The 22,486-nt window shown below is 52.3% G+C and overlaps 11 protein-coding genes across 11 annotated transcripts; 5 read left to right on the top strand and 6 right to left on the bottom strand.

The window, feature by feature from the left end:
• Window positions 1-1,904: 1,904 nt before the first annotated feature.
• Window positions 1,905-2,943, top strand: BO72DRAFT_373904 (putative short chain dehydrogenase/oxidoreductase; the record flags this gene model as incomplete). Its single annotated transcript, XM_040941105.1, has 2 exons — window positions 1,905-2,178; window positions 2,264-2,943. The coding sequence occupies 2 exons, from the start codon at window positions 1,905-1,907 to the stop codon at window positions 2,941-2,943; spliced, it is 954 nt and encodes a 317-aa protein (XP_040803234.1).
• Window positions 2,944-3,462: 519 nt separating this feature from the next.
• On the bottom strand, window positions 3,463-5,805 carry BO72DRAFT_526300 (putative MFS transporter). The gene is made up of 4 exons (XM_040950022.1): window positions 5,290-5,805; window positions 4,544-5,211; window positions 4,411-4,478; window positions 3,463-4,335 (listed from the first exon to the last, which is right to left on the bottom strand). Exons 1-4 carry the CDS (start codon window positions 5,684-5,686, stop codon window positions 3,663-3,665), a joined length of 1,806 nt encoding a protein of 601 aa, XP_040803233.1. The 5' UTR covers window positions 5,687-5,805; the 3' UTR covers window positions 3,463-3,662.
• A 323-nt stretch (window positions 5,806-6,128) lies between these two features.
• Window positions 6,129-7,247, bottom strand: BO72DRAFT_494566 (uncharacterized protein; the record flags this gene model as incomplete). Its single annotated transcript, XM_040948480.1, has 2 exons — window positions 6,129-6,787; window positions 6,866-7,247. 2 exons carry the CDS (start codon window positions 7,245-7,247, stop codon window positions 6,129-6,131), a joined length of 1,041 nt encoding a protein of 346 aa, XP_040803232.1.
• Window positions 7,248-7,945: 698 nt separating this feature from the next.
• BO72DRAFT_374123 (GILT family protein) lies at window positions 7,946-8,715 on the bottom strand (the record flags this gene model as incomplete). Its single annotated transcript, XM_040941117.1, has 2 exons — window positions 7,946-8,465; window positions 8,543-8,715. 2 exons carry the CDS (start codon window positions 8,713-8,715, stop codon window positions 7,946-7,948), a joined length of 693 nt encoding a protein of 230 aa, XP_040803231.1.
• A 3,817-nt stretch (window positions 8,716-12,532) lies between these two features.
• BO72DRAFT_54641 (hexokinase family protein) lies at window positions 12,533-14,795 on the top strand. The gene is made up of 2 exons (XM_040950515.1): window positions 12,533-13,273; window positions 13,330-14,795. The coding sequence occupies exons 1-2, from the start codon at window positions 12,639-12,641 to the stop codon at window positions 14,552-14,554; spliced, it is 1,860 nt and encodes a 619-aa protein (XP_040803230.1). The 5' UTR covers window positions 12,533-12,638; the 3' UTR covers window positions 14,555-14,795.
• Window position 14,796: 1 nt separating this feature from the next.
• On the bottom strand, window positions 14,797-15,575 carry BO72DRAFT_54628 (uncharacterized protein). The gene is made up of 2 exons (XM_040950514.1): window positions 15,279-15,575; window positions 14,797-15,205 (listed from the first exon to the last, which is right to left on the bottom strand). The coding sequence occupies exons 1-2, from the start codon at window positions 15,427-15,429 to the stop codon at window positions 14,982-14,984; spliced, it is 375 nt and encodes a 124-aa protein (XP_040803229.1). The 5' UTR covers window positions 15,430-15,575; the 3' UTR covers window positions 14,797-14,981.
• A 1-nt stretch (window position 15,576) lies between these two features.
• On the top strand, window positions 15,577-16,519 carry BO72DRAFT_54617 (transcription initiation factor IIA subunit gamma). Its single transcript, XM_040950512.1, has 3 exons — window positions 15,577-15,802; window positions 15,875-16,022; window positions 16,144-16,519. The coding sequence occupies exons 1-3, from the start codon at window positions 15,762-15,764 to the stop codon at window positions 16,288-16,290; spliced, it is 336 nt and encodes a 111-aa protein (XP_040803228.1). The 5' UTR covers window positions 15,577-15,761; the 3' UTR covers window positions 16,291-16,519.
• Window positions 16,229-16,589, top strand: BO72DRAFT_54626 (uncharacterized protein). Its single transcript, XM_040950513.1, has one exon. It carries the CDS (start codon window positions 16,333-16,335, stop codon window positions 16,543-16,545), a length of 213 nt encoding a protein of 70 aa, XP_040803227.1. The 5' UTR covers window positions 16,229-16,332; the 3' UTR covers window positions 16,546-16,589.
• A 393-nt stretch (window positions 16,590-16,982) lies between these two features.
• On the top strand, window positions 16,983-18,471 carry BO72DRAFT_494561 (uncharacterized protein; the record flags this gene model as incomplete). Its single annotated transcript, XM_040948479.1, has 3 exons — window positions 16,983-17,229; window positions 17,331-17,376; window positions 17,457-18,471. 3 exons carry the CDS (start codon window positions 16,983-16,985, stop codon window positions 18,469-18,471), a joined length of 1,308 nt encoding a protein of 435 aa, XP_040803226.1.
• A 198-nt stretch (window positions 18,472-18,669) lies between these two features.
• On the bottom strand, window positions 18,670-19,106 carry BO72DRAFT_457330 (uncharacterized protein; the record flags this gene model as incomplete). The annotated part of the gene is made up of 3 exons (XM_040946329.1): window positions 18,670-18,841; window positions 18,907-18,962; window positions 19,026-19,106. 3 exons carry the CDS (start codon window positions 19,104-19,106, stop codon window positions 18,670-18,672), a joined length of 309 nt encoding a protein of 102 aa, XP_040803225.1.
• Window positions 19,107-21,843: 2,737 nt separating this feature from the next.
• Window positions 21,844-22,216, bottom strand: BO72DRAFT_54496 (uncharacterized protein). The gene has a single exon (XM_040950508.1). It carries the CDS (start codon window positions 22,120-22,122, stop codon window positions 21,892-21,894), a length of 231 nt encoding a protein of 76 aa, XP_040803224.1. The 5' UTR covers window positions 22,123-22,216; the 3' UTR covers window positions 21,844-21,891.
• Between the last annotated feature and the right edge of the window lie 270 nt (window positions 22,217-22,486).

The raw sequence follows: 22,486 nt of genomic DNA, 5'->3' as shown, positions 1-22,486 counted from the left end.
CAGTCTTAAGTACAATCATGATGGGAGAAGGGAGTTGGTTGGCTACCGACGAACACTCTCCAAGGTGACATGCATGTCTCCTTACTGGCAAAGCCATTTCAGTCATAATGAGAGTCTGTGCCATTCCTTAAAAGTGTTCATCTTTAGCATGAACTCAAGATGCGGACGCCTTGAGAGATACGAGCTCAGGGGTCCAGTCGCATATCCAAAAGGCTTACATCGAATCCAATATACGATTACCAAATCCCAAACACCTGTTGGACGGACTATAAATAAAGCACGAAACTCAGATCACACACATGATCCATGGTCGGGCTTTTCACGGGTTACTCAAACAGGCAATTCCTTCTTGAGCACGGATTTGAATCTAGTCCGAAAACTTCTTCCATCCTTTGACGGTGATCGACAAGCCCTCCCCCTTTTGTGTTGACCAGCCATCCCTTGACTCGAGCCGACTTGTTCCTGAGTCAGTATCTCGCCCAAGGCTGGTATCATTGCAAGGGGTTGTTCGAAATAGCATAGATCGCCAACCATCGAAAGGCTTGGCAGATCACAGGAATCTACAGGATATTCTGGAATGCATTGATCATGAGCGGATATGCAGCCCGCTCGGCGGACTGTACCTCAGCCTTCGGAATGTCATTATTCGGAAGCTCCACAGAATTGTGCAAAAGTACTACCAATCTCGCCCAGAGAAAGTCCAGTGAGATACGAGTGACACACTGGAGTAAACTGGAGAACAGTCTCCTGGAAGAAGACGTTGCCACACGATAATACGAGGACTCATTAAGTGGATGGCTCGTGTGCTGTCAAGAATCTGTACAAGATTCATGATCCGGCTTGGAGAATCAGCAACGCAGCCAAGAGGAAAACCCTGCCAATATCTTCAACGCTGGACTTCGATCGACATATTTGGCAAGGATCATGGCTGGAGATAAGTGTCAATGATCAAGACAGATAAGAAAAGATCCTTGGAAGTTTGATGCTGTAAGGGTGTGTTAAAACATTACACCATCACTGGTCACTGGGGATGCCGAGACCGTCATTGGAGGGATCCCGTTCCATGGATCGAGCCTCGGCCAAAGAAGCCGGGGTAAGCTCATCTTTACTCCTCCTCCTTGGCAACTCCCCAGCACCGCTACACTGACCGAGGGCAGGGCAGGAAAAAAAATTGAAGAGACCCCCTTGAACTGGTCGCCAGAGGGTTGAGATCAGAGATATCCGGGAACCATAGCCGACAATCCTACTTCGAGTAGCATTGACCGTCCTTGCTGTGCTGGTTGTTGGTCTGAATTTGAATCGGATCCAGCTGTTCGGCCTCCCCATACTCGGGAATCCCCTCCTTGTGGGCCTTTCCTAGAGGATGATCGTCATCCCTCGATCAACTGATCAAGGCCGGCAGCCGGACTCTGCATCCAAGCAATGGGCAGTTGGTTGTTGCTCCACGATAGCTCCTCAAACACGACCTTTGCCCCAATCATTTCTCTATGCCACTGCCTCGAGACGCGCCCGCTCCCTGTGGCAAGCTTAAATCGCGGGGAACTATCGATGCACGGACTAGTCCCCGTACCATGGAATTTAGTTAGCAATGAATTGGCATGGGCCCTGAAGTCATCGTGAAAGCAGCTCTAGATTCTGACAGCCTGCCCATGGATGGTATCACGCGGCCAGCTTGATTTTTGCTTGGCCCTTTTCTTTCCTTTGTACAACGTGTATGCCTAGCTTTTCTCGGATAATTGACCTTGGCGTGGGTTCATAAGAGTATAAACTCCAAGTCCGCTCAGTCAAGGAGACGACACAAGGTGACGAGGAATCGCGGCCATTCGACCGTGAGGTGGTAGTTTTCTTTACTCATTTTCTTTTCACTCTTCACCTTCGTCCTCGCATACACTGCATCTTCCGCAATGCGCTTCACATTGTGTCGGTCGCTTCCGACATTGCCTCGACGAGCAGGCTTCTGTATCCCGTCTTCAATCCTCCGAGCCTCGTATTCCACGAGTTCGACTCCCCATGGCGCGCATCACATCCAGACACGTGAGTCGAAATTGAATCCCGAGCACAAGGACGGGCGTCGATTCCGCGAGTTCGATCTCGAAGACCGGGTGTTCGCCGTCACCGGAGGCGGCCGCGGACTCGGACTGGCGATGGCCGAAGCTCTCATGGAAGCCGGCGCAAAGGGTAGGCAGGCCCATATCCGACCCCAGCCCACCCTCCTTGCCATCCCAACCATACTAACCCATCCCCCCCCCCCCCAAAAAAACAGTGCACTGCCTCGACCGCCTAGAGAACCCGCACCCGGACTTCCTGGCGGCGCAAGACCACGCGGCGAGCACCTACGGCGGCGCGCTGCACTACCACCGGGTGGACGTGCGGGACGCCGAGGAAGTGAACGCGCTCTTCGCGACGATCGCGGCGCAGGACCAGCGGCTGGACGGGCTGTTGGCCGCCGCGGGGATCAACCACCTGCAGGCGGCACTGGAGCACTCCCCGGCGGCGCTGCAGGAGGTCATGTCCATCAACTACAACGGGGTGTTCCACGCGGCGACGGCGGCGGCGCGCCAGATGTTCGCCTACCAGCAGAAGGGCTCGATCCTGCTGGTGGCCAGCATGAGCGGCCTGATCGCCAACAAGGGCATGACCTCGCCCGTGTACAACTCGTCCAAGGCCGCCGTCATCCAGCTGGCCCGCTCCCTCGCCATGGAATGGGGCCGCCACGGCGTCCGCGTCAACAGCCTCTGCCCCGGCCACATCCTCACCCCGATGGTCGAGCAGGTCTTCCACCAGAACCCCGCCGCCCGCGCCGTCTGGGAGGCCGAGAATATGCTCGGCCGCTTGGCCACCCCCGAGGAGTTCCGCGGCGCCGCGCTGTTCGCGTTGAGTGATGCTAGTAGCTTTATGACGGGGAGCACGTTGGTCATCGATGGGGGCCATACGGCTTGGTAGATTAGTCTTTCTTTTTCGAAGCGCTGGGAAGATACATACGCGCGTGATACATACATCGATTAGGACGATGGAAGATGGAAGGGAGGAGTGGGGATACCCTCTATACTTAATGCTTGTTGATTATGGAAGTGCTCTTCAAGGAGGATGAGGTTCGCTCTGCGTAGGAGAAAAAAGGAGGGGAATGCGGGACATAATCATGTTGCTTCTTACGCTGTTCTGTCGGTCTCATACTGGACTTTGTCGTGCGGGCTTCTTTCCGGATGGCTGTATTTTTGCCTTGATTGGAGCGTTATTGCTTGATATAGCTGGGCCATTATTTCTTACTGGCACCCGGGTTTTACTAGCAGATATCCTTTCTCGCTTACTTCAATTAAGTGACTCTGGGATGAGGGGTAGAATGTGCTGGACTTCGATACGTAAGCCTCCTAGAATGATGGATTAGGCTGGGGGGTCACCGTACCAGCGCATCAGTCGCTACGCCGATGAATTGACGACGAGATCAACATCTTCCCACTGTATCGAGACTTCAAACCTACAAGTTTGTAAATGCTAACCAAACTATAGACTCAACTCTATATTCCCTCACCAAGATGAACAGCAATCTATCTCCCCAAGCGAATAAGTTATCGAACTCATATGTTTTCCCCACAAACGAATACGCCACAAATCGGTCCAGAGACCTACCATCACCAAGAACCCCTATTCCATCTCAAAGAGGATCAAAGGATATACCCACCGCCATCGTCCCCAACAGCCAGCCCCTTCCTTCTGCTCCTCCTCCTCTCCCCAAAAATCAACACCTCACTCTCCTCCCCACCCTCCCTCCTCTCCATCTCAAACTCCTCATCCCCCGCACCACCACCCTGTTTCCCCAGCTGCACCCTCCAATTCTCCCTCCCCAACATCCCCCTCAGCACCACCGCCAACACGGCCACGAGCACCATACACCCCGCACACACCCCCATGCCCCGCACATACCACGGCCCCTCGCTGGCAGGGTACAGCCTTGTCCCCAGCAGGGGCCCGCACTGGCCCACCAGGTTCAGCAGCGCGACGCTAGCACCCTTACCCTCCTGCGCGGGCCGGTTGTCCATGCTCCAGGTGATGATCAGCGTGATGGCGGAGAAGAAGCCCGCGATCGCCGGGTAGAGGCTGACGTAGCGGATGGTGGTTTGTAGCGTGGTTAGGTGGCGGTCGGCGAAGAAGGCGTGGTAGTGGCCCGTGAGCGCGAGGGTGAGGTAGGCGGTGGCCGAGACGAGGGCGTGGGCGATCAGGAAGGGGCTGCGGCGGCGGTGGCGGTCCGAGTAGTAGGCTGTGAGGAGGACGGCGAGGAAGGCGAGCACGTAGGGCGGTGCGCTGAGGGCTTGGGATTGGAGTGCGGTGTAGCCCATTCTGTGTTTGCGGGGGGTGAGTGGTTAGTTTTGAGGGTTGCGGGGGATGGGGGTAGGTTTTGAGGGGGGAGCGTACTCTGCTATTATCGTGGGAAGGAAGACGGGCATCGAGCTGAAGGCAACGTTGCAGCTGAAGAACATGAACTGTAGGATCTCGTTAGTTGATTGTATAATGTGGAGGTTAGATGAGTGGGTACAGAGGGACTCACAGCGGTGATGTACGCTTTGGGATCGGCGAGGGTCTTTTTGACTTCCCCCCAATTGAAGGACCCTCCAAGTCGCCGTGATAAGATGCCACTGCCATTGCTACTACTGTCATCCATGCGGAGCTGAGCGATCATCCTTTGCCGCGAGTCCAGAAACCGCGCGGTACCGGGCGAGTCGGGGATCCAGAGCCAGGCGAAGACGGCGACAATCACGCTGGGGAACCCTTCCACCAGGAATAAGGTGCGCCACGGGGCAATGGGGCCTCCGCTGCTGAACTTGACGATCACCCAGGCGAGGCTGCTGGCGAAGGAGGAGGCCAGCGGGGCGGCGGAGATGAAGAGCCCGTTGCGGAAGGCGAGTTCCTCCCGCTTGTAGAACTGGGAGAGATAGAAGGGCACGCCGGGCCCGAAGGCTGCCTCGGTGATCCCCAGCGTTGCGCGAAGGAAGACGAGCGCGCCGAAGGAGGTGGCGAGCGATTGGAAAGAGGCGACGAGGCCCCATCCAAAGACGCACAGGGCGATGTAGATGTGCGCGGGCACCAGTCGATACATTAGAGTCATCCATTCGAAGAGGATGTAGGTGATGTAGAAGGCTGTGAGCAGCCACTCATACTGCGAGGAGGAAAGCTGCAGGTCCTCCTCCAGACCGGCAATCTTCGCATTGCCGATATCTGCATGCGTGGGTTAGCTAAGTAGTTTGCCAGGTTGGTATTTTAGGGGGCGCATGGTCCAGGCAACTTGGAACGTACTTGACCGGTCGAGAAAGGAAAGTAAGTATAATAATGCCAGAAATGGAACGAGTTTGCAATCGAAGCGTTTGACCACCTGTTGCTCCTCCTCAATTGTATACTTGAGAAGATCGTGGGAAGAATCTCTGCTGGAATTGGGCCGGATATCATCATAGGAATCATATCCATCGTCCAGCCCATCGTCGGAAGAAACCGAAAGGTCAGCCTCGTCGTTAAAGTCCGTCTGCACTCTCAGAGATCCTACGGTAGGACGAGAGAGCCGGGATGCGGAGGGGCCATTATTATCCTCCTCTGATCTGTCGGAGGCCGGAGTGTACAGAAGCCCATCGGACGACGAAGACCCACTGCCGAAAGGGGAAGATGTGGTTCCGGTCGGGCCAGCGCGCAAGGAGGTCATTTGGCTTGATGCGCGTTGTCTAAATAAATCATAACTAGAACAGATCAAAGCCAAACTAAGTTGATCGCATTGAACCCATGTATTTTATCAACGACGGTAGAAAGGATAAGGTACAGTACAGCGAAGGTGAAGAGATCAGGTTCAGGATCGATAAGAGCAGAACAAGCCAACTCCTCCTCCCGAGCACGTGGCAGCAGCCCCAAAGCTAAAAGAGCCGAAAGATCGACAGCCAAGAACTTCAGTCCCATCCATCGTCATTAAACAATAAACAATGAATCAGTTAGTTGAGTTAGTTACTGCTTGATTAGATACATCAATGTTCCATCCCCGCATCCCCGCATCCCTGTATCCAATACCATGAGCATAAGCACCTTATCGGTCACTAAATAGCAGAAATGAGCAGATACCCCAAGCATCTCCTCACGAGCGCTTGGTATCTGGATTAGCTATCACGAGAAGGACGGTAGCTATCGACAGGGCGTTTGCGTTTGTTCGAAGGACAAGGACTAGCCCCGTTCTTCCTGCCATTACTGGTGCCGTTGGTCCTGTCATTCCTGTCATTGGGGGCTGCCTCGACGGGACGTCCATTGTTGCCACGAGGTGTATCATGGGCTCTAGCTCGCGGAGTAGGATCGCCCACATAACGCCTGGGATCCTCACGACGCGATCCCCGGAAGTGGATTCCGCCTCCGTCATGACGACCAGGATCTTCGAAGCGGCGCTGACGCCCCCCGCTGAGTTGCGCGGCGCGGTCGCGTGCCAGCCGGAAATGATATTCAATGTCTGGGATGAGGGGATGGTTGGGACGCCCGTTGGCCCGAAGGTACTGCAACGCATTCTCTGCCGTGTCACGCAGGAACCGGACCGAAGACTCGGTATCCGTGTTAGTCTCACTGTGACGGTAGAACTCGTTCTTGGCCTGGCGGAACCGGATGACCAGGCGGTTGATGTTCGGCTGGATGCTGATCCCGTGGCAGGGCGAGCTGGGTCGTCCAGACGCGTCTCGAGTGCCCGTTGTACCTGGGCCTCCATGACCGGTGCTAGGGTTGCCGGTGGCGCTGGCAGCTCCGCTTACGCTTTCAGTGTCACCAAGTCCGAGAACTAAGCGACGGGAAATGTATTAGCATGTAGTCTCCCCTTTTGACCGGTAAACTTGGGGACACGAGAGCGGTTTCATACCTCTTTCCAACTCAAGGTTGAACTCTATGTAGTCGGAGGCGACCTGCTGATTGACAGAGCAGGAGATATCAGCTCCAAGGAACTCGGTGAGGTAGAAGTCTTGCACTTCGGAGCCAATCTCAAATCCATTATGACCTATTGCCACCAATGCCCGGTCATAGAGACTGATCTCGCCGTCCGCGGCATCCTGGGACCGCCGGTTGATGAGAGAAATATGGTTGCGGATGATTCGGTCGAGGGCGTCTATGTTCTCTGGGTTCCGCCAAAGATGCAGCAGAAGAGGAGAGGGCTCGTGGTTAGAAGCAGTCCACTTGGCCACCATCTGATTCAACTTTTGGATTAGATGTGGCTCAAGAGTTGCCGTGGAGAAGAGAGTGGACATCGTCCCAGCTGCGGAAATTTTGTGTCTTCGCCGATGTGATAACGTAAGGAGTGTTTTTGACAAACGAATTTGAATTGTTGACAATGCACGTTCAAAAGATAAAGAGACAGCAGGCGACTTGAAAGGCAGATCAGAGGAACGAAGATGGAGCTGGTAGTGCTTGGAGTGAAGGCATGGGTCGCTTAGTCGGCGAGGGGTCCACTCCTAGTGCAGCTCAGTGGTGTTGTGGTGGTGGTAGAACAAGCAGACCTCTATTTACTGTCTACTTCTGGACACTAGAGAGTTTCATGGTCTCCAAAACTGAACTGCGTTGAAACAGCTGGTGGCACTTTCTGCACAAACACAGGGCAAATGATGATGATGATGATGAAGAGTGGCAGGAAGAGCATAGATAGCGCGCGGCCACTGGGAAGTAAAAGGGTTCGCTTACGAGTATGTGCTTGACAACAACAGACTCAATATGGATGTTCACACACCAGAGGTAACCGCGGATGTTGAAACCATGCGTATGAAAGGCTGATGTGGGAGTTAAAGAGTCCATTGGGTTATAAACAGATTCGAGGCCACTATTCAAACGTACAAACAAAAAAACACAGTTGAGGCAATTATGTTCACATGTTGTTGAGATGACAAGAACAGGGCACAGGTTGTCATCAATCATCACTTGGCATCGGCATCATATCATACAATCGATAATATCAATTGATACGGTTCCATAGTCGCTTGACTTCATCCACCAGCACCGATACTTGGCTGCCCTGTCCATTCTTTGCGCAATCTTTCCAAACGCCGCCATCGCGGACACACCAGACGGACTCATCGAGTCGGAGCGTGCAGCTTGTCTTGACGCCAAGCTTCGCACTATGGATGGCGCTCTCGCGTAGCAGAGCCATGCCGCTGAGCGGCGCACTGTCGCCGCCGTAGTCGGGATCATCGATTTCCTGACTAGCACATGCGTTCAAGGCACTAAAGTCTATGCCATGCTCCAATGCGCACTGCTCGACGTGATGGCGTTCCGGGATTTGGGAGTACGACCCAACAAGACAGTTTGCAAAGCCAAGGGACCGAATTGTCGGGGTACGCGCAGTCATTGGACCAACAGCGCTTTCGACTCCCTGAGGAGGGAAAGGAAGATTTGCAGCACAGAGAAGAAGCATATCTCCTATACATTCGGTGGGGCCGTGCTTGCATTGAATTTCCGAGGATTTGTTTGACACACTAGAGTGTAATGTTAGCTCATATGGTATTTGTGAATCCATGGACATGAGACCAGACAGGAGACAGGCACAACTCACTCAGCAATAAATGACAATTTGAAATCGACCTTGTCGCTGATTTGCTCCATCGCAGGCACGACAAGCTGCTGCAGACAGTCACGTGCGTCTGGACATTTGCTCATAATGTGAGCTTCTAGGGGCACTTTCTTGGTGGTTTGCGCTGAGAGCGAGGTCCCGGGCAACGCGGGCATGAAGAGCGCCTCATCACTTGTCAGCGTAGAGCCATTCTGATTTCTCTTGCCTTGGTGACAAGAGAAGAAGTTGATGCCGGAAATGGAGTTTGTCGTTGACAACACGAGCAAGCCGATAAGAGCAACAACCCCCAGATAAGTGGCGAGCCGGGTAATGAACCGGTCGCGTCGGCGGCTGAAGGAATGGGGAAGAGTGGAGTCGGAGATGTCAACGTAGCCGGTGTCGTGGGCTCTCTTTTCCATCTTGGCAGAGCTCGTAGTACTCCGATGAGTACTAGGTTGTGGGCAATGTAGTGCAAGTTGAGGATGGAATGGGCTGGGCTGGATTCGGGAGGGTGAGATCAAGGAAAGGTGGTGGGGGAAGATCGTGATCCGTGATTAATGGATGTCAACGAGTCAGCGGCCCGGCAATTTGCCCTCGCGTTACACTTGCAAAAAAACAGCCCAAAAACGTTCATACAGGTTCCCATTAATGCAGTTGTCGGATCGTTAGGGGAATCTCAGATCGTCAATTGCGTAATGCTTCAGCAGTTGGGTTTCAGATTGAGGGATTCAGTTCTACTTCTTCGCTGTGCTGTCTATGTGAACCTCAATTGCCATGCTTCTTGCATGAATCATACATTGAAGTTGCATTGTTGCAGCAATGCCGCCGGGGTTGGAACTCAACCAACGCCTTATGCACTCCATACGCACTACGACTCTCGATGGGCTTCGGAGCAGCCCTAGCTGGATGAACGGCTACGATCCACGCAGCAGCTTATCCGTACTGATCCGTGCGAGTCAGAACACGGCATAGATCAGTTGTTGACAGTCCACCCAGTGCGAACACCTCATCCACTTAAGGCATTCAGGCTCCAACTTTTGGACATATTATTCAATGTCTGCTGTCGCAAGTTACGAATGCCGAATAACAACTGAGACATGCTACTGCCATGCTGAGCTACTAGAGCTAAGTTAACCCGCAGGACTATAACTTACTATCGGTAACCTCAAACATAAGCTTCTAGCCTACAATCTAGCCATGAGGGGAGCAATCTAATATCCACGCCGATTACAAGAGAAAGCAATTTACATGGCACTTAAAGCACCAGACCTTTGATTTCCATTGGTATTAATTTTCGGATAAGATACTCTGTCGCATAATCTTAGATCAAACGCCTTTCAGTGAGCACGGTCATCGCGGACCTGATAGCGCAACCCGTGAAGGAGTGATGGCAGATGGAACTAAAGCTCCTCAAGTTAGCTGTCTGCAGGCAGGCACTCCATCCAGAGCTCGGTGACGAGGCCTATCACGCTAATTGACATAAGAGGGAAGCCCTCCGAGCATCAGCAGTATTCTTAGTGGAGGCCCTTGATCTCAAGTAGCACACTAAGGGTCAACAAGGGAGAGGACTAGACTACTCCGTAGTGCATAGCATACAAAGATATGCGACTACTATGACGGGACCCGTTAGCCTATCGCGCAGATCACAGGGCAAGTTGCTTGGCTGGCCCGGAACCTCCGCAAGTGTACCGGTCATCAGTCCTGCCCTGAAGCCCTTCTTGCCCCCCCAAGTGAATCTCCGACTTCGGAGCTCTGACCGTATTGCCCAGAGCAGCCTGCATCTGACGCAATTCACACCTCCCAAACAAAACCTGCGGTGGTGATGACTCCCTTCTCTATCCGAGGACTCGTATGGACATCTTTTTGTATCCTGTGGCTTGTCTGAATGGGGCCCACCGCGCCGTGGTCACAACATCGCAAGTATAAGCGAGGAGTCATCACTGACCCAGACTTCTCGGCTGGCCAATCGGGGCGAACGAACTTTCTCCGGCGAGGGCAGCAGTGGTCTGAGAGTAGTGCCGTCAGTACATCGCAGGTTCACAACTGAGCATTGGCATCGAGGCGTGGTGTCATGGCAAGTCGTTTGGTCGGCTATGCTGGAGACTATACGAAGCGCCGACAGATAGAGGTCGAAGCGTAAATCCCATCTGACTCGACTTCACCTATTCCTCCACTCGGCTGCCTTCTCGGATTAGGAGAGTTTGATCTAACGCCTAGTACGTATCTCCAAAGCAAGGCTTGAAAGGCATCATGTTGTGACTCAACGGACATGATACGCATAAGGGACAAATGGCCCCACCATTTACCACATGGCTAGATAGACGCTCGAACCAGGATGACGAGCTAACAATTTTCTCAACGATTCTGTTTCAAAGTTGCGATAATCTGATTCGTAGTCTGGTATTCAAGACAGCGGTGTTGGTGAAAAAGAGCATCCATTGCATACTGGCCTCCTCTGTGCAAGGCGAGAGCGGAACGAGGCAGTCAGTAGTTTAAATGACAGCTGGTGCAGCTAGGCTTGGCCGAAAAAATGATTCCATGGCAAATCAGACCTGACACCAAGGAGGAAATGCGGTCACCAATTGAAAACGAAGGGGGATTTCTTGTATATTGGCGTGGTATTTGAGATAAGAGAGGAAGAGGAGAAGGTGACGTTGACTACTTAGCGGGAAGGGGACGGTTTCCCGGAGGGGAAAAGACCACGAAGGGGGTGTGGGTGGTGGAAAAATCAAAGGGAAAACAACAACAACAACAATAACAACAGGGACAACAAATAATTGTTGTTGTCTATCACCTCACATCCCACAGGTTCCAATCACAATTAATCGTTGATTATGGTGAGAGCCTTGGTCAGCGGAACCTCACCACCAGGTAGGCTACAGTACAACTCAACTACAACTGAATGGCATTCCATATAGGTGGAAGGGGGAAAAGATGAGGGTCCAGAATCAGATCGAGCCAGTATCATCCTGGGTCATCGACCGAGTAACTACTAGTTACTACTAAGTTACAACTACCTAGTAGTAACTTAGTAGTACATCCTCCACTCCTTCCATGGTAGCGTCACATCGTCTATCCGCCGATGGTCGCATCTGCATTTTCCCCATCATCCACAACGGCCGGCGGCTCTGAAGGCTAATACGTACTCGTCACTCTTTTTTTTCCCTCTTTTCCTTCTTTTCTTTTACCACTTCAACCCGTTTCCTTTTCTTTCCTTTCTCCTCCGTTTCTCCGTCGTGCCCCTTCTTGCCCACCGTCTGGCTACTGAAACTACTTTAGTCTTCTTGGGGTGGGGAATGGCAATGAACTCTTACTCACTGGCTGGTCCTGTTTTCTTTCTACTGTACGGAAAATGATTATAATATTTAATTGAAAGTATTTCCACCTGTGCTCTTCCAGCATCATTCACTATCACGCCTCAGGTACGTACTCCCCACAGTCAACTGTGTTCTACCGTCCTGGTGGGGTTCTTTGACTTACAAGAGTATGCCTCTGTCCCTTCACTCCCCCCTCCTCCCTTCTCCTTCTTGCAGTCCACTTTTTTTTGCCAGACTCCCTGCATCATGATCGTCACTGTCGCACCCTTCTTGTCCGGCGAAATATCTCAGCCTTTCCTCTTTTCATCATACAGACAGGCCACTGCAGCTGATAACGTCCGCGCTCGAACCCGTGCATTGACTGTAACCTTGGGAGCTGACGGTCACACTCATCATAGTCTAGAGCAAGCTGCAAGATAACGTCCCCCCTTGGAGAACCTATCGTCCCCGGACCTACGACCCCCACGGAAAGACCCCCAGCTAGGGTTTGCATCTTGAATTCCTTCAGCAATCAACAGGATCGCGTACGACAGGGCTCGCCGTTGTATGCGTCCTATCACCGGGACTGAAATCCCCATTCCTGCTCCCCCACATCCCGTCCTACCTGGTAAACATTCCGCGAGGACAAGCAGATAAACACCATACCTGAACCCTTTCCTTCCGCCAACTTACCGCTCTGTCGCACAAGTTACTCTTCACCGAAACGATTGCTACCCGCAAGTCACACGCGTCGGTAACTTGCCTGTTCGACCGCCCTCCTCGGCGCGGAACCCCTTCACAACATGACTTCCACGAGTCCTATAGAGGTGGACAAAAGCAGGGATGAAGACCATGATAACATACACGATGATCCACTCGAAGAAGAGGACGAGGAGGAGAACGCTGAAATGGACCCCTCACACCAGGAATACCTAGAACTTCAGCGTAAATTGGATGAATTTCTGTCGCCGTTGGTTCTGGATGAAGCGGTCCTGTATCAGCTCGCGCGCCGCTTCTCCACAATCTATAAAGACCTAGCCCTGCATTCCAAGGAGCAATTCCTACCGACACCGGTTACCCGTCTGCCCACCGGTCTGGAGACGGGTCGATACCTAGCCATCGATGTCGGCGGAACCAATCTTCGGGTTGCCTTCATCGAGTTGCTTGGAGAGGCGGCCGAGTCTGATACACCGCCAGGCGATGCTTCAGCGCGGTCGAGAGATACCCTACGCAAGGCACAGAGACAGCGTGTAAAGCGGACATTAGAAAGAGCATGGCCCATTCAAGAGCATCTGAAGATGGATAAGGCGGAGGACCTGTTCTCCTGGATTGGCGACTGCATCGCGGAGGTCGTGGCGGAGAGCCTGACATCGGAGAGCACTCGTGGCGAGATTCCGGAGGAATTAGAGATGGGCATTACATTTAGTTTTCCCATCATGTAAGTGTTACCCAGTGAGTTGGCAGGGTCAATCCTGTCTTACTAACGCAGCCTAGGCAAGAATCGCTCACTGAGGCGACGTTGATGCCGATGGGCAAAGGATTTGCGATTTCATCCGACCTCGATCTCCGCAAAATCCTTCTAAGTGGCTACGAAAAGCACACCAGACGACCGGACGACGAATGTGAACCATCCAGCAAACGGCGGAAGCTCTTTAATCTCCCTAAATTAAAGATCGCGGCGATCACCAATGACACCGTGGCCACTATCGCTTCTCTTGCCTACTCTGTGAAGTCATTGCCCAACAGCAGAGTTGCGATGGGAATTATTGTGGGGACGGGTTGCAATGCAACCATTCCCATGAAGCTCAGCTCGCTCCACAGCTCCAAAGCAAAACAGGTACAACAGAGAAATCCCGAGGCTGACGAAACTGTGGTCAACACCGAATGGACGATTTCTGGTGCCGCTCCGCCGTTGAAAGAGCTCAACATAATCACCCATTGGGACATCGAGCTTGATCAGGCATGTGCACGACCGGGGTTTCAACCGTTCGAGTATATGACTGGCGGCCGTTACATTGGCGAACTCATTCGGCTCATTCTCTGTGATTATCTCACAACCCAAGGTGGTTTATCCAAGAAGGATCTACCCGCATCTCTGGTAAAAGAATATGCCTTGACGACCTCCTTCATATCTGACAAGGTTGCTCGCTCCCGGTCCGACCATGAACTCGCAAGTGAGCTGGCTCAGGCCCTGCCGCCTCCTGAATCTAGCGAGTGGAATTGGGATGCACCGTCGGCCACCGCTTTCCGCAAGATTGCTAGGACTGTGCAACGGCGATCTGCAGGTTTGATCGCGGCAGCCGTTGTAGGACTCCTTGCATGTGCACAGGAGATCGAACTGAAAGTCGACAGTCCCGGGGGTTCCCCCACAACTGAGATCAGTGCCAACCTGGATCTATCCGCGGTCTCGAAGCATTTAGAACCGGAAGCATCTGGAACGAGTGGATCAAGTAGCATTAATGGACCCATTGTTCCGGTCTTGTCCCCCACGCCTGTCCCTGCAGACTGGCAGTCAGGGCCCGAGGAACTCGTGGTCGCATACACAGGTGGGATCATTCAGCATTACCCTAGCTTCAAGGAGATGTGTCAACAGTACATCGATCGACTCATCATGAGAACGGGTCCGCAGAAGAGCGGCAAGTCGGTGTTCTTGCGCGAGGCGTCTGATGGGGGTGTCATTGGCGCGGGTGTTCTGGCAGGCATGGTTGGAAACATGTAAGATGCTGGAAAGCAGATTCGGTAATGTGTAGACAGTTGGCTTGGCTTGGCTTGGCTTTGGCTTGTTTTTGAGGACCTGAGGACCTGCACTTCGAGGCGTCAAGTACCAGCATTTCGGAGGGCATACTTGCAGTATATGCGTAAGGCGTTTCTACGGCGGCCATTGTATTCCTCTTCGATGATATTATAGCTACAATTAGGATCTTTGATACATATGCTTGGCAGAATGTGATCGCGATTGACAGGTAGAGTGTCATTTCTCGTTATCAGGTTGTATCTGGGGTGAATTGAATCATCAGGAGTGCAGGCTCAGGGCTGTATCCTCAAGTTACCACACGGGGAAAGGTGTTTTGGTCCAGCGACTCGCTTCAGACTCGCTCATCGCTTGAGTCACGATAGCAACCTAATGCGCCAAGCCGTCTCGTCTCTCAGATATAGCGAAACATGTTATTGCGCACGCTGCGCTTCATAGCCGTGGGCTTGCCATCCTCGTACTCGATCCCGGAAGCACCACCGCCTCCAGACATCTGCTCGAGGCGCTCCCGAAGCTCTTGGTCTGCCTGCGAGACGCTCTTCAATTTGGGGTCGGTGGCAGGCTTTTTAGCTTTAGGTGTGTTTTCTTGGGATGATTGTGTGTTCGATGAGTTTTCGTCTAGATTATGTTAGTCAAAAGCTGAAATCAATCTACTAAAGTGAGTTTGGTGATGATGTGTCTTTCAACTGACCCTTGGTACTAGTATCTGCTAATCTACACGCGGTGGAGGAGACATACTTTATTTCGGATGGAATGTGCGCAAAGAGCGTATGTGGAGAGATAGTCGATGAGCTCAGTCTCGTTAGACATGAGGACCTGCGGGTTAAGCATAGACTGAGCATCGTGAAGTGATCAAGTTTATTTTTTTTTTACTTCTTTCGAGACCCTCGATTTCTTGGACATCTACTCCCAACACCCTTATCGTACTGATGTAATGGATGGCAAAGCGACACACTACGTCACATGACTCGACCCCAACTCCCCAAGAGATCCACATCACGTGAAGATATCTCTCTGGCAGTCACAACTCCAACCTTCCAACTCCACCAGCTGACAAAACTGACCGTTTATAACCCCCTTCACGTTCCCCGATCTCAGCCCACACCACGAAAACCCCCGATAACTCTGTTTACAATTACCCCGACCTCTGCAGCCAGCCAAAGAAGCGAGAACGATGAGCGCCCAGGCATACTACGAGCTCTACCGCGGGAGCAGGTACATCCATCCCCCCCCCCTCAGTAACGCCCGGAGAAACCCACCCAGACACTAACACACAACCAAAAACAGCATCGGCCTCTCCCTCACGGACACCCTGGACGACCTGATCAACGAGGGCCGGATCGAGCCCCAACTCGCCATGAAGATCCTCTCCACCTTTGACCGCATCGTCACCGAGGTGTTGGCGGATAAGGTGCGCGCGAGGTTGACTTTCAAGGTACCGTCTTGCCCTCTTGCCTCTTGCCCTGAAAAGCCAAAGATCCCACTCTCTGCGCAGCAGACTGGGGTCCATTCTTTCCGCCGCGATAAAACTAACCATCCGTGCGTGAACGCTACAGGGCCACCTCGACACCTACCGATTCTGCGATGAGGTCTGGACCTTCCTGATCAAGGACGTGACGTTCAAGCTGGACAACCAGACCACCGTGTCGGCGGACAAGGTGAAGATTGTGAGCTGTAACAGCAAGCGGCCTGGGGAGGTTTAGGTGGTGCTGTGGCAGGGGTTGACTTGGTTTCAGGTTTCTTTTATGCGCTCGGCTGGTTTGTCTTTTTTTTTTTTTTTTTTTTTTTTTCTTTCTGAAAAATGGCGTTATATGCATTACAGCCCAGATTCTTTGTGCATATGGGTGCGGGGCAATGCGAATTGTGTGTCTTGCTGGGTTTGGGATTGGGCGTTTGATATGGGGTGTGTGTGGGCTTTTGTTTCTGATGTTGGGGATGAGATCTGGGGGAGAAAGTGATTTTCTTATGCTCTTGTTGCGAGAGAAAGAGTGGCTTTTAGAAGATTGACTTAAATTTGATACCCAAGGTTGAAACCATATCCTCACATCAACAATTCAAATCAACTGAAAAAGAAAAGAAGGTGAAAGTGAAAGTGAAAGCAGCCAGGGGATAAGTTACAATTGACCTCACGATAGTACTGCCGCCCGCCGGCCACTTCGGGTTGGAGACCAGGTGTGGAGCAACCAGCCCTCCCAACAGGGTTATATGGGCAGTACCTAAATCTAAAAGCAAAGAGGCGGGGTGGTCCCGGCCCGCGGGAGATTATCGAACGCGTTTCCCAACTTACCCGTCGCGATCCATATCGCAGCTCTAAGCCCAACGCAACCATCCTACCTTCAAAAAGATCAAAGGATGTCTATCCTCCATAACCTGCAGCTAATACCAACAACCGAAAATGCCCCGGAATCTCCCTTGGCTCCTCGACACCACCGCAAGCAGTAAACACTCCTCCTCCTCCTCAGCAACCCGACCCCGGGCCTCCACACCGCAACCCCGTCGCGCGGGCGCGACATCATCATCATCAGCAGCAGCAGCAGCAGCAGCATCATCATCAACCACGCGAAACAATGCGCGCAAGCTGACCAGCAGCCCCCCGGGCTCCGGGGGATCTCGCACCCGTCGACGAGACTTCCTCCGATCCTGTATGTTTCACCACACCCACAAAACCTACCTCTCGATCATCGCGTTCGCAGCGGGAGTGAGCGAAGAGAACTACTAACCAAGTAACTAACGAATCTCAAAGCCCCGACACCCCCCTCATCCCCGATCCACCGCTGTCCATCGGAAGAGTTAGCCACCCTTTGCCCCTCTCCCCCCATTCCACCCCACTCTACATGTTGAATGCTTACCCCCCCCTCCAAAAAAAAAGATATCTCATCCCCGGCCTCCAAAATGACGACATCTACATGATGGTCGAAGACGAATTCTACAGCGTCGCCCAGTCCTTCACCCAGCACTTGCATTACGCCGAGTACGTGCGCCGGAAGAAGGAGGTGAAGGCGCAGCAGCGAGAACTTCTGCAGCAGCAGCAGCAACAAAGACCCACCGATGGGGTCACCCCGCTCAGTGAGGAGAGTAGAAAGCGAAACGCCCAGGAGGAGTTGGCGGCGAGGCAGCGGGAGGGGTTGGAGACGATGACTGCTGGGGTAAGGCCGGTCGTGAGTGGGGATGAGGATGAGGGTGAAGCAGAAGATGATGAGGCCTGGGCGGGGACTTCGTTGCATGAGTTGATGGTTAGTCCGAGGAAGAATCGGTCGTTGGTCGGGGTGCAGGGGATACGGTCGGCGACGAGGGCGGCGGCGGGGTTTGCGCAGGCCGCGGGGGGTGTTGGGAGGAGGGTTGGGGCTGGGATTGGGGGTGCGGGTGATGGGGGTAGCAGACATGGGAGAGATGATGGGCACCAAGTTGACGACGATCAGGACGCAACGGCGTCCGATGATGAGGACGATGACCTCGATGCGCCTGCGCATGCGAAGACCACACCTCACCAAGTTTCGCGACGACGCCAAACGCGACGCTCTCCTCCGCTTCCAACAGAGGAATACAACTACGCGACGAGCTCGGATGCTTCACCCACGTCTTCATCCTACGAAACCCCTACGGTCGAGCCAAAATCCAAAAAAGCGCAGTCTATGAATGCCACTACTACTACATATCGTACACCAACTCCAATTGCTATTAAATCCAAGAGGAGATTAATCTTTGATGACTGGGACCAGCTTCCAGAGCCGCCGCCCAAGTCGAACATCCAGGTCCAATCCCGCATGTCGTCGTCGTCGTCCAGTGAAGCTCCTCCTCCTCCTCCACCGCAAAATCCACGAGGCATTGATCCAAAGGCGAAGAAGAAATCGCGTCTCAACGAAGTGCCAACCTTCCTTCTCTGAGGTGATGTGTAATTATGATTCCGGGCGCAAGCGCGCGCGCATTGCTCCGTTGCGTGTGTGTGCGTGTGTGCATGTATGGCGTTGACAAAGTCAGGTTGGGCACCGAGTTTCTCCCATATTGATGGCGGGGTTGTTCGTCGTCGTCTTCGTCATCACTATCGTCGTTGATAATGTTTATCAGGAGGATGTCATGAACATTCACTCCTCCTGTTCAGCCAACGGCTTGGGAGCCGCCGCCGCCGCCGTCCGACTCAATCGCCGGACATGCGTCTTGATCTTATCCCGTGTCGACTGTTGCCGTTCGATGGCCGCGATGGCGATATCCTTTTCCTTTTCCAGGGTCGATCCACGACTGTGCAGAGTTGCGGCACTACAAACAAACCAAACAGTTAGTCCCAACACCGTCCAGTGCAGTGCAAACAGAACCGGACTTACTCGTCGTCCGGGAAGAACGAAGGCATTTCCTCCTTCCGAAAATTTGTAGGGGGACCCTGCAGCGCCGTTATCAGTAACTTGAAATCTTGCATCCCGGGTATGCATGTTGCCAAACTCACAATCTCCAGCACCCGCGGCTGCGGCTTCTCGCGCTTGAACGGGGCCTTAATCAGTCGACCTAGCTGCCGAAAACACTCCATGGTTTCTTTTCTGTCTATTGCCTCTATTTCCTGCGAAGGTGTTCTTTGGTTTGGTTGGGAATCAAATGAGTGTGAGGTTGCTAGCAAGCAAGAAACAATTGTAAACGATGGTGTGGTTGGTGGTTCGGTTTTGAACGAATGGCGTGTGTCGCGGTCGGTATACAACAAGAAGGGAGCAAAGTCGATGAAGCAAGCTGATGAAGCCGATGACGACGATGATCAAAAGGCGATCAATCCAAATCCAGTAATCCTTCCGGACAATCGAGTAGCGAGCGAATAAGCAAATGTTTGTCTGCTTTTTGGTGGTTGTTCTAAAAACGGGGGATGGTCTCTAGTAGTATCCAAATGAGTGACCGTTGTGGTTGAGGTGGAGAGCAACTCCGTAGTAAGGCGGCGGAGAGAGACAGAGAGAGGCTATGCAAGCAAGCAAGCAAATATTCCCAACAACGAAAAAGAAAAAAGAACACCAGGAAACAAAGCAAGAGTCAAAGACAGACTACAAAAACCCACACAGATAAGGAAATCTGGTTTCTAAACGAGGGACAGGCTGCCGGAAGCAGAACACAGGGAAAAAGAAAAGAAAACGAAAAAAAAAGCAAAGAGAAGTGCTTTCTCTATAACATTGGGCGGGGAACAGGGACGACGAGGTGGAGGGCGAGAGAAAGAGGAGGGAAAAGAAAGAGAGAGGAAGAGGGGGAGGAGGGAGAGAGATCTCTTTTTTTACGTGGATCGAGAATGAAGAAACGAAGCGGCCAGTGGGGGGTGGGTGTTGTGTCCCTTTGGGGGAAGTGTGGAGGAGATAATATATTCAAGAAATTGAACTCCAATTCGCCCTGTTTTTTGGCTCAAAAGGGGAGAAAAGAGAGAGACACGACAGGCTGCTGACAGAGTTGCAATTGGACGGTCTTTTTCGGGGGGATTGTTATTTTTGCTCGCCCGTGTCAAAATGCAAGAATTAATGCAGGCGTTCCTTTTGGTCTGGTAGTTAGTTAGTTAGGGAATGACAAAGGCAGGAAGGAACATTGGAAGAGTAAGACAAGATAATCTACCGTGACAGCTAAGTTATTCTATACGGAGTGCACTCTCCCCTGTGCAGGCCAGAGAATCCCGTTGCTCTAGCTTCTCGGGACGCTAATGGGGGATTTACGCGCTATGTGACACATTCCATTCTTTGCTCCTATGAGTAGGTTACTAGCTTGGTCGATTTCCCTGGGACAACAACAGTAGTCTAGGTACGTTACGGAGTACTGGGTAATTGACTCGACTCGCCAAATATGTTCGGGTCCGCCCCCATTCATCCTTTATCCCTGCCCCCTTCCTTTTTCTTTTCTTTTTTTTCCTTTTTTCCTTCTTTTGTTGTTCTAGACGGATGGATGCAGACAGGGTAGGGTATGTATGGCCCCAGGGGCAGAGGGGCCAGGCGGATGCAATGCGTTGGCGGGCTGGCTGCGATGCTTGCTTGCTTGCTTGCTTGCTTGCTTGTTTAGCGTAGCGTGGCTTGTACTGTACTTCGGTGGTTGTTGATGTGGTGGCTATTGTCGGTTGCTATTGTTGTTGCTGTTAGTAAGTAAGTCTACGGTACGTAACTTAAGTTAGGTCATAGGCGTCATTTCCATGTTTAACCCCCTCCCCTGCTCCTCCCTGAAACCGTGGTTCGTTCAGGCACCAGGCACCAAGCACTAAATAGAGGGTTGATCCCGAGAACTCGACATCATCGAGGTTGTTGGGGCTGTGTGTGCCTGTCGATCCTCACCTGGATCTGATAGATGATGAAATATGTGACCTGGTGTAGAAGACGCAGAGGTGTAAATGAAAGGACATTACCCAGGAAATGAAGACCCCTAACTAACCGGTGCCAGCACTCACTATCTCCCTCGACTCACCATGATTTGTGCTTTACAGTACTCCGTACTCCCTTCCTGTACTGTACATATAGAATAAGATATCTTCCTACATACGTACTACATGCCAGAATAGCCCTGCCCTGAGGATGTCCCCGTAGCAATGGCCAATGCCCCCCCGGGGGGGAGGTGGAGGGGCGAATTGGAAGGATCACCAAATCAGGGCTCTCCATTCCCCGATCTGGGGGAGAAAGAAGGGAGATCGTCCACCATCTGAAGCAATAGTCGAACCCTTTCCTTGATACTCACCGACTGGAGGTAAGTTGAGTTGAGTGACTCAGTATCTATCTCTATGACGATGTCAGCAACAGGAATAGCATTATTTTGGGGATAAGTCGATCGAATCTGAAATTTGCTGCGACTGCATACACCGGGACAGTGACAGCTGCTACAGCTGCTACAGCGGCTACCTCCCGGCCCCTGAAACTAGCGTAATGTACTTCGTATGTGCCGGTGGAATCTAGAGATAAAGCCCCAACCTCCCTTGTATAGTATTCTAGGTAGGTACTGTACCTAGTGCTGTACAGCCAGTAAATAGTTACTGTACGCTGTGCTGCGATTCGCCCCCAACTAGCCCAGCCCAGTCAGCAAAACCAGCCCCAGCTGAAGTTCTGCTCCCTGCCTCATTCAACGATGATGTAGGCTTGGTTTGTGTTTGTATTTGTGGTTCAGGGTGGTCAATCCATCGGTTGTCAACAGAAGTCGCGTACCGGTCGGTATATTGATCACAGAATCAATTCAAAACTAGTAATCAATTGACAACCAAATCTCGCCCCTTGTACAATACTACCCGCCTACCTACCCTACCCATGACTGAACCTAAATTCCCCATCCGCCATCATTCCAGAGTCTTCATTCCCCTTCCCTCCAGTAACTACATCCATCTACCGTCCCTTCCCTTCCGTCCCCCCTTCCCCCCATATTCCCTCCTTGCATACAACCAGAAAAAAAAAAAAAAAAGACCAATCACCTGATCTCAACCCGCAAACTCTCCATAAGTTTCCAGTGGAGCAACCGGAACCCGCGTCGATCAGGTACCGCTGGCCTACCGGTACTAAGTCCAGGTAGCCTCCGGACCAAAGACTCGACTCCCAAAACCCGTAGTTAACTAGCATTCATCACAGGCCTACGGAGTAACTTCACCTACCGGTACTTCACATGGTGCATTCTTCAACCAAACACAGAAACCAAAAAATTGGCAGGGTATGATATCCCCCTCCCTCCCTTCTTCCCCTTTCAGAAAATTAGATAAGGAAGTTAGTTAAGGAAATGGCGAGATTCAACGGGGAAGGGACTACTGATCCCTACCAACGAATCTCATAATAAATAATAACCCAGTGCTCTCCCACTTGATACTTTCGACGTCTGAACACACACACACACACACACAGAGAGAGAGAGAGAGAGCATCCAAGCAAAACCACCACCACCACTTCTAATCCTCCAAGCATCGCCACTGCCACTGCTCCTACTCTCAAA

The sequence above is a fragment of the Aspergillus fijiensis genome (assembly GCF_003184825.1).
Source record: "Aspergillus fijiensis CBS 313.89 unplaced genomic scaffold BO72scaffold_14, whole genome shotgun sequence".
In the NCBI taxonomy this organism is placed as follows: Eukaryota; Fungi; Ascomycota; class Eurotiomycetes; order Eurotiales; family Aspergillaceae; genus Aspergillus; species Aspergillus fijiensis.
This window is presented reverse-complemented; position numbering and strand designations above follow the sequence as displayed.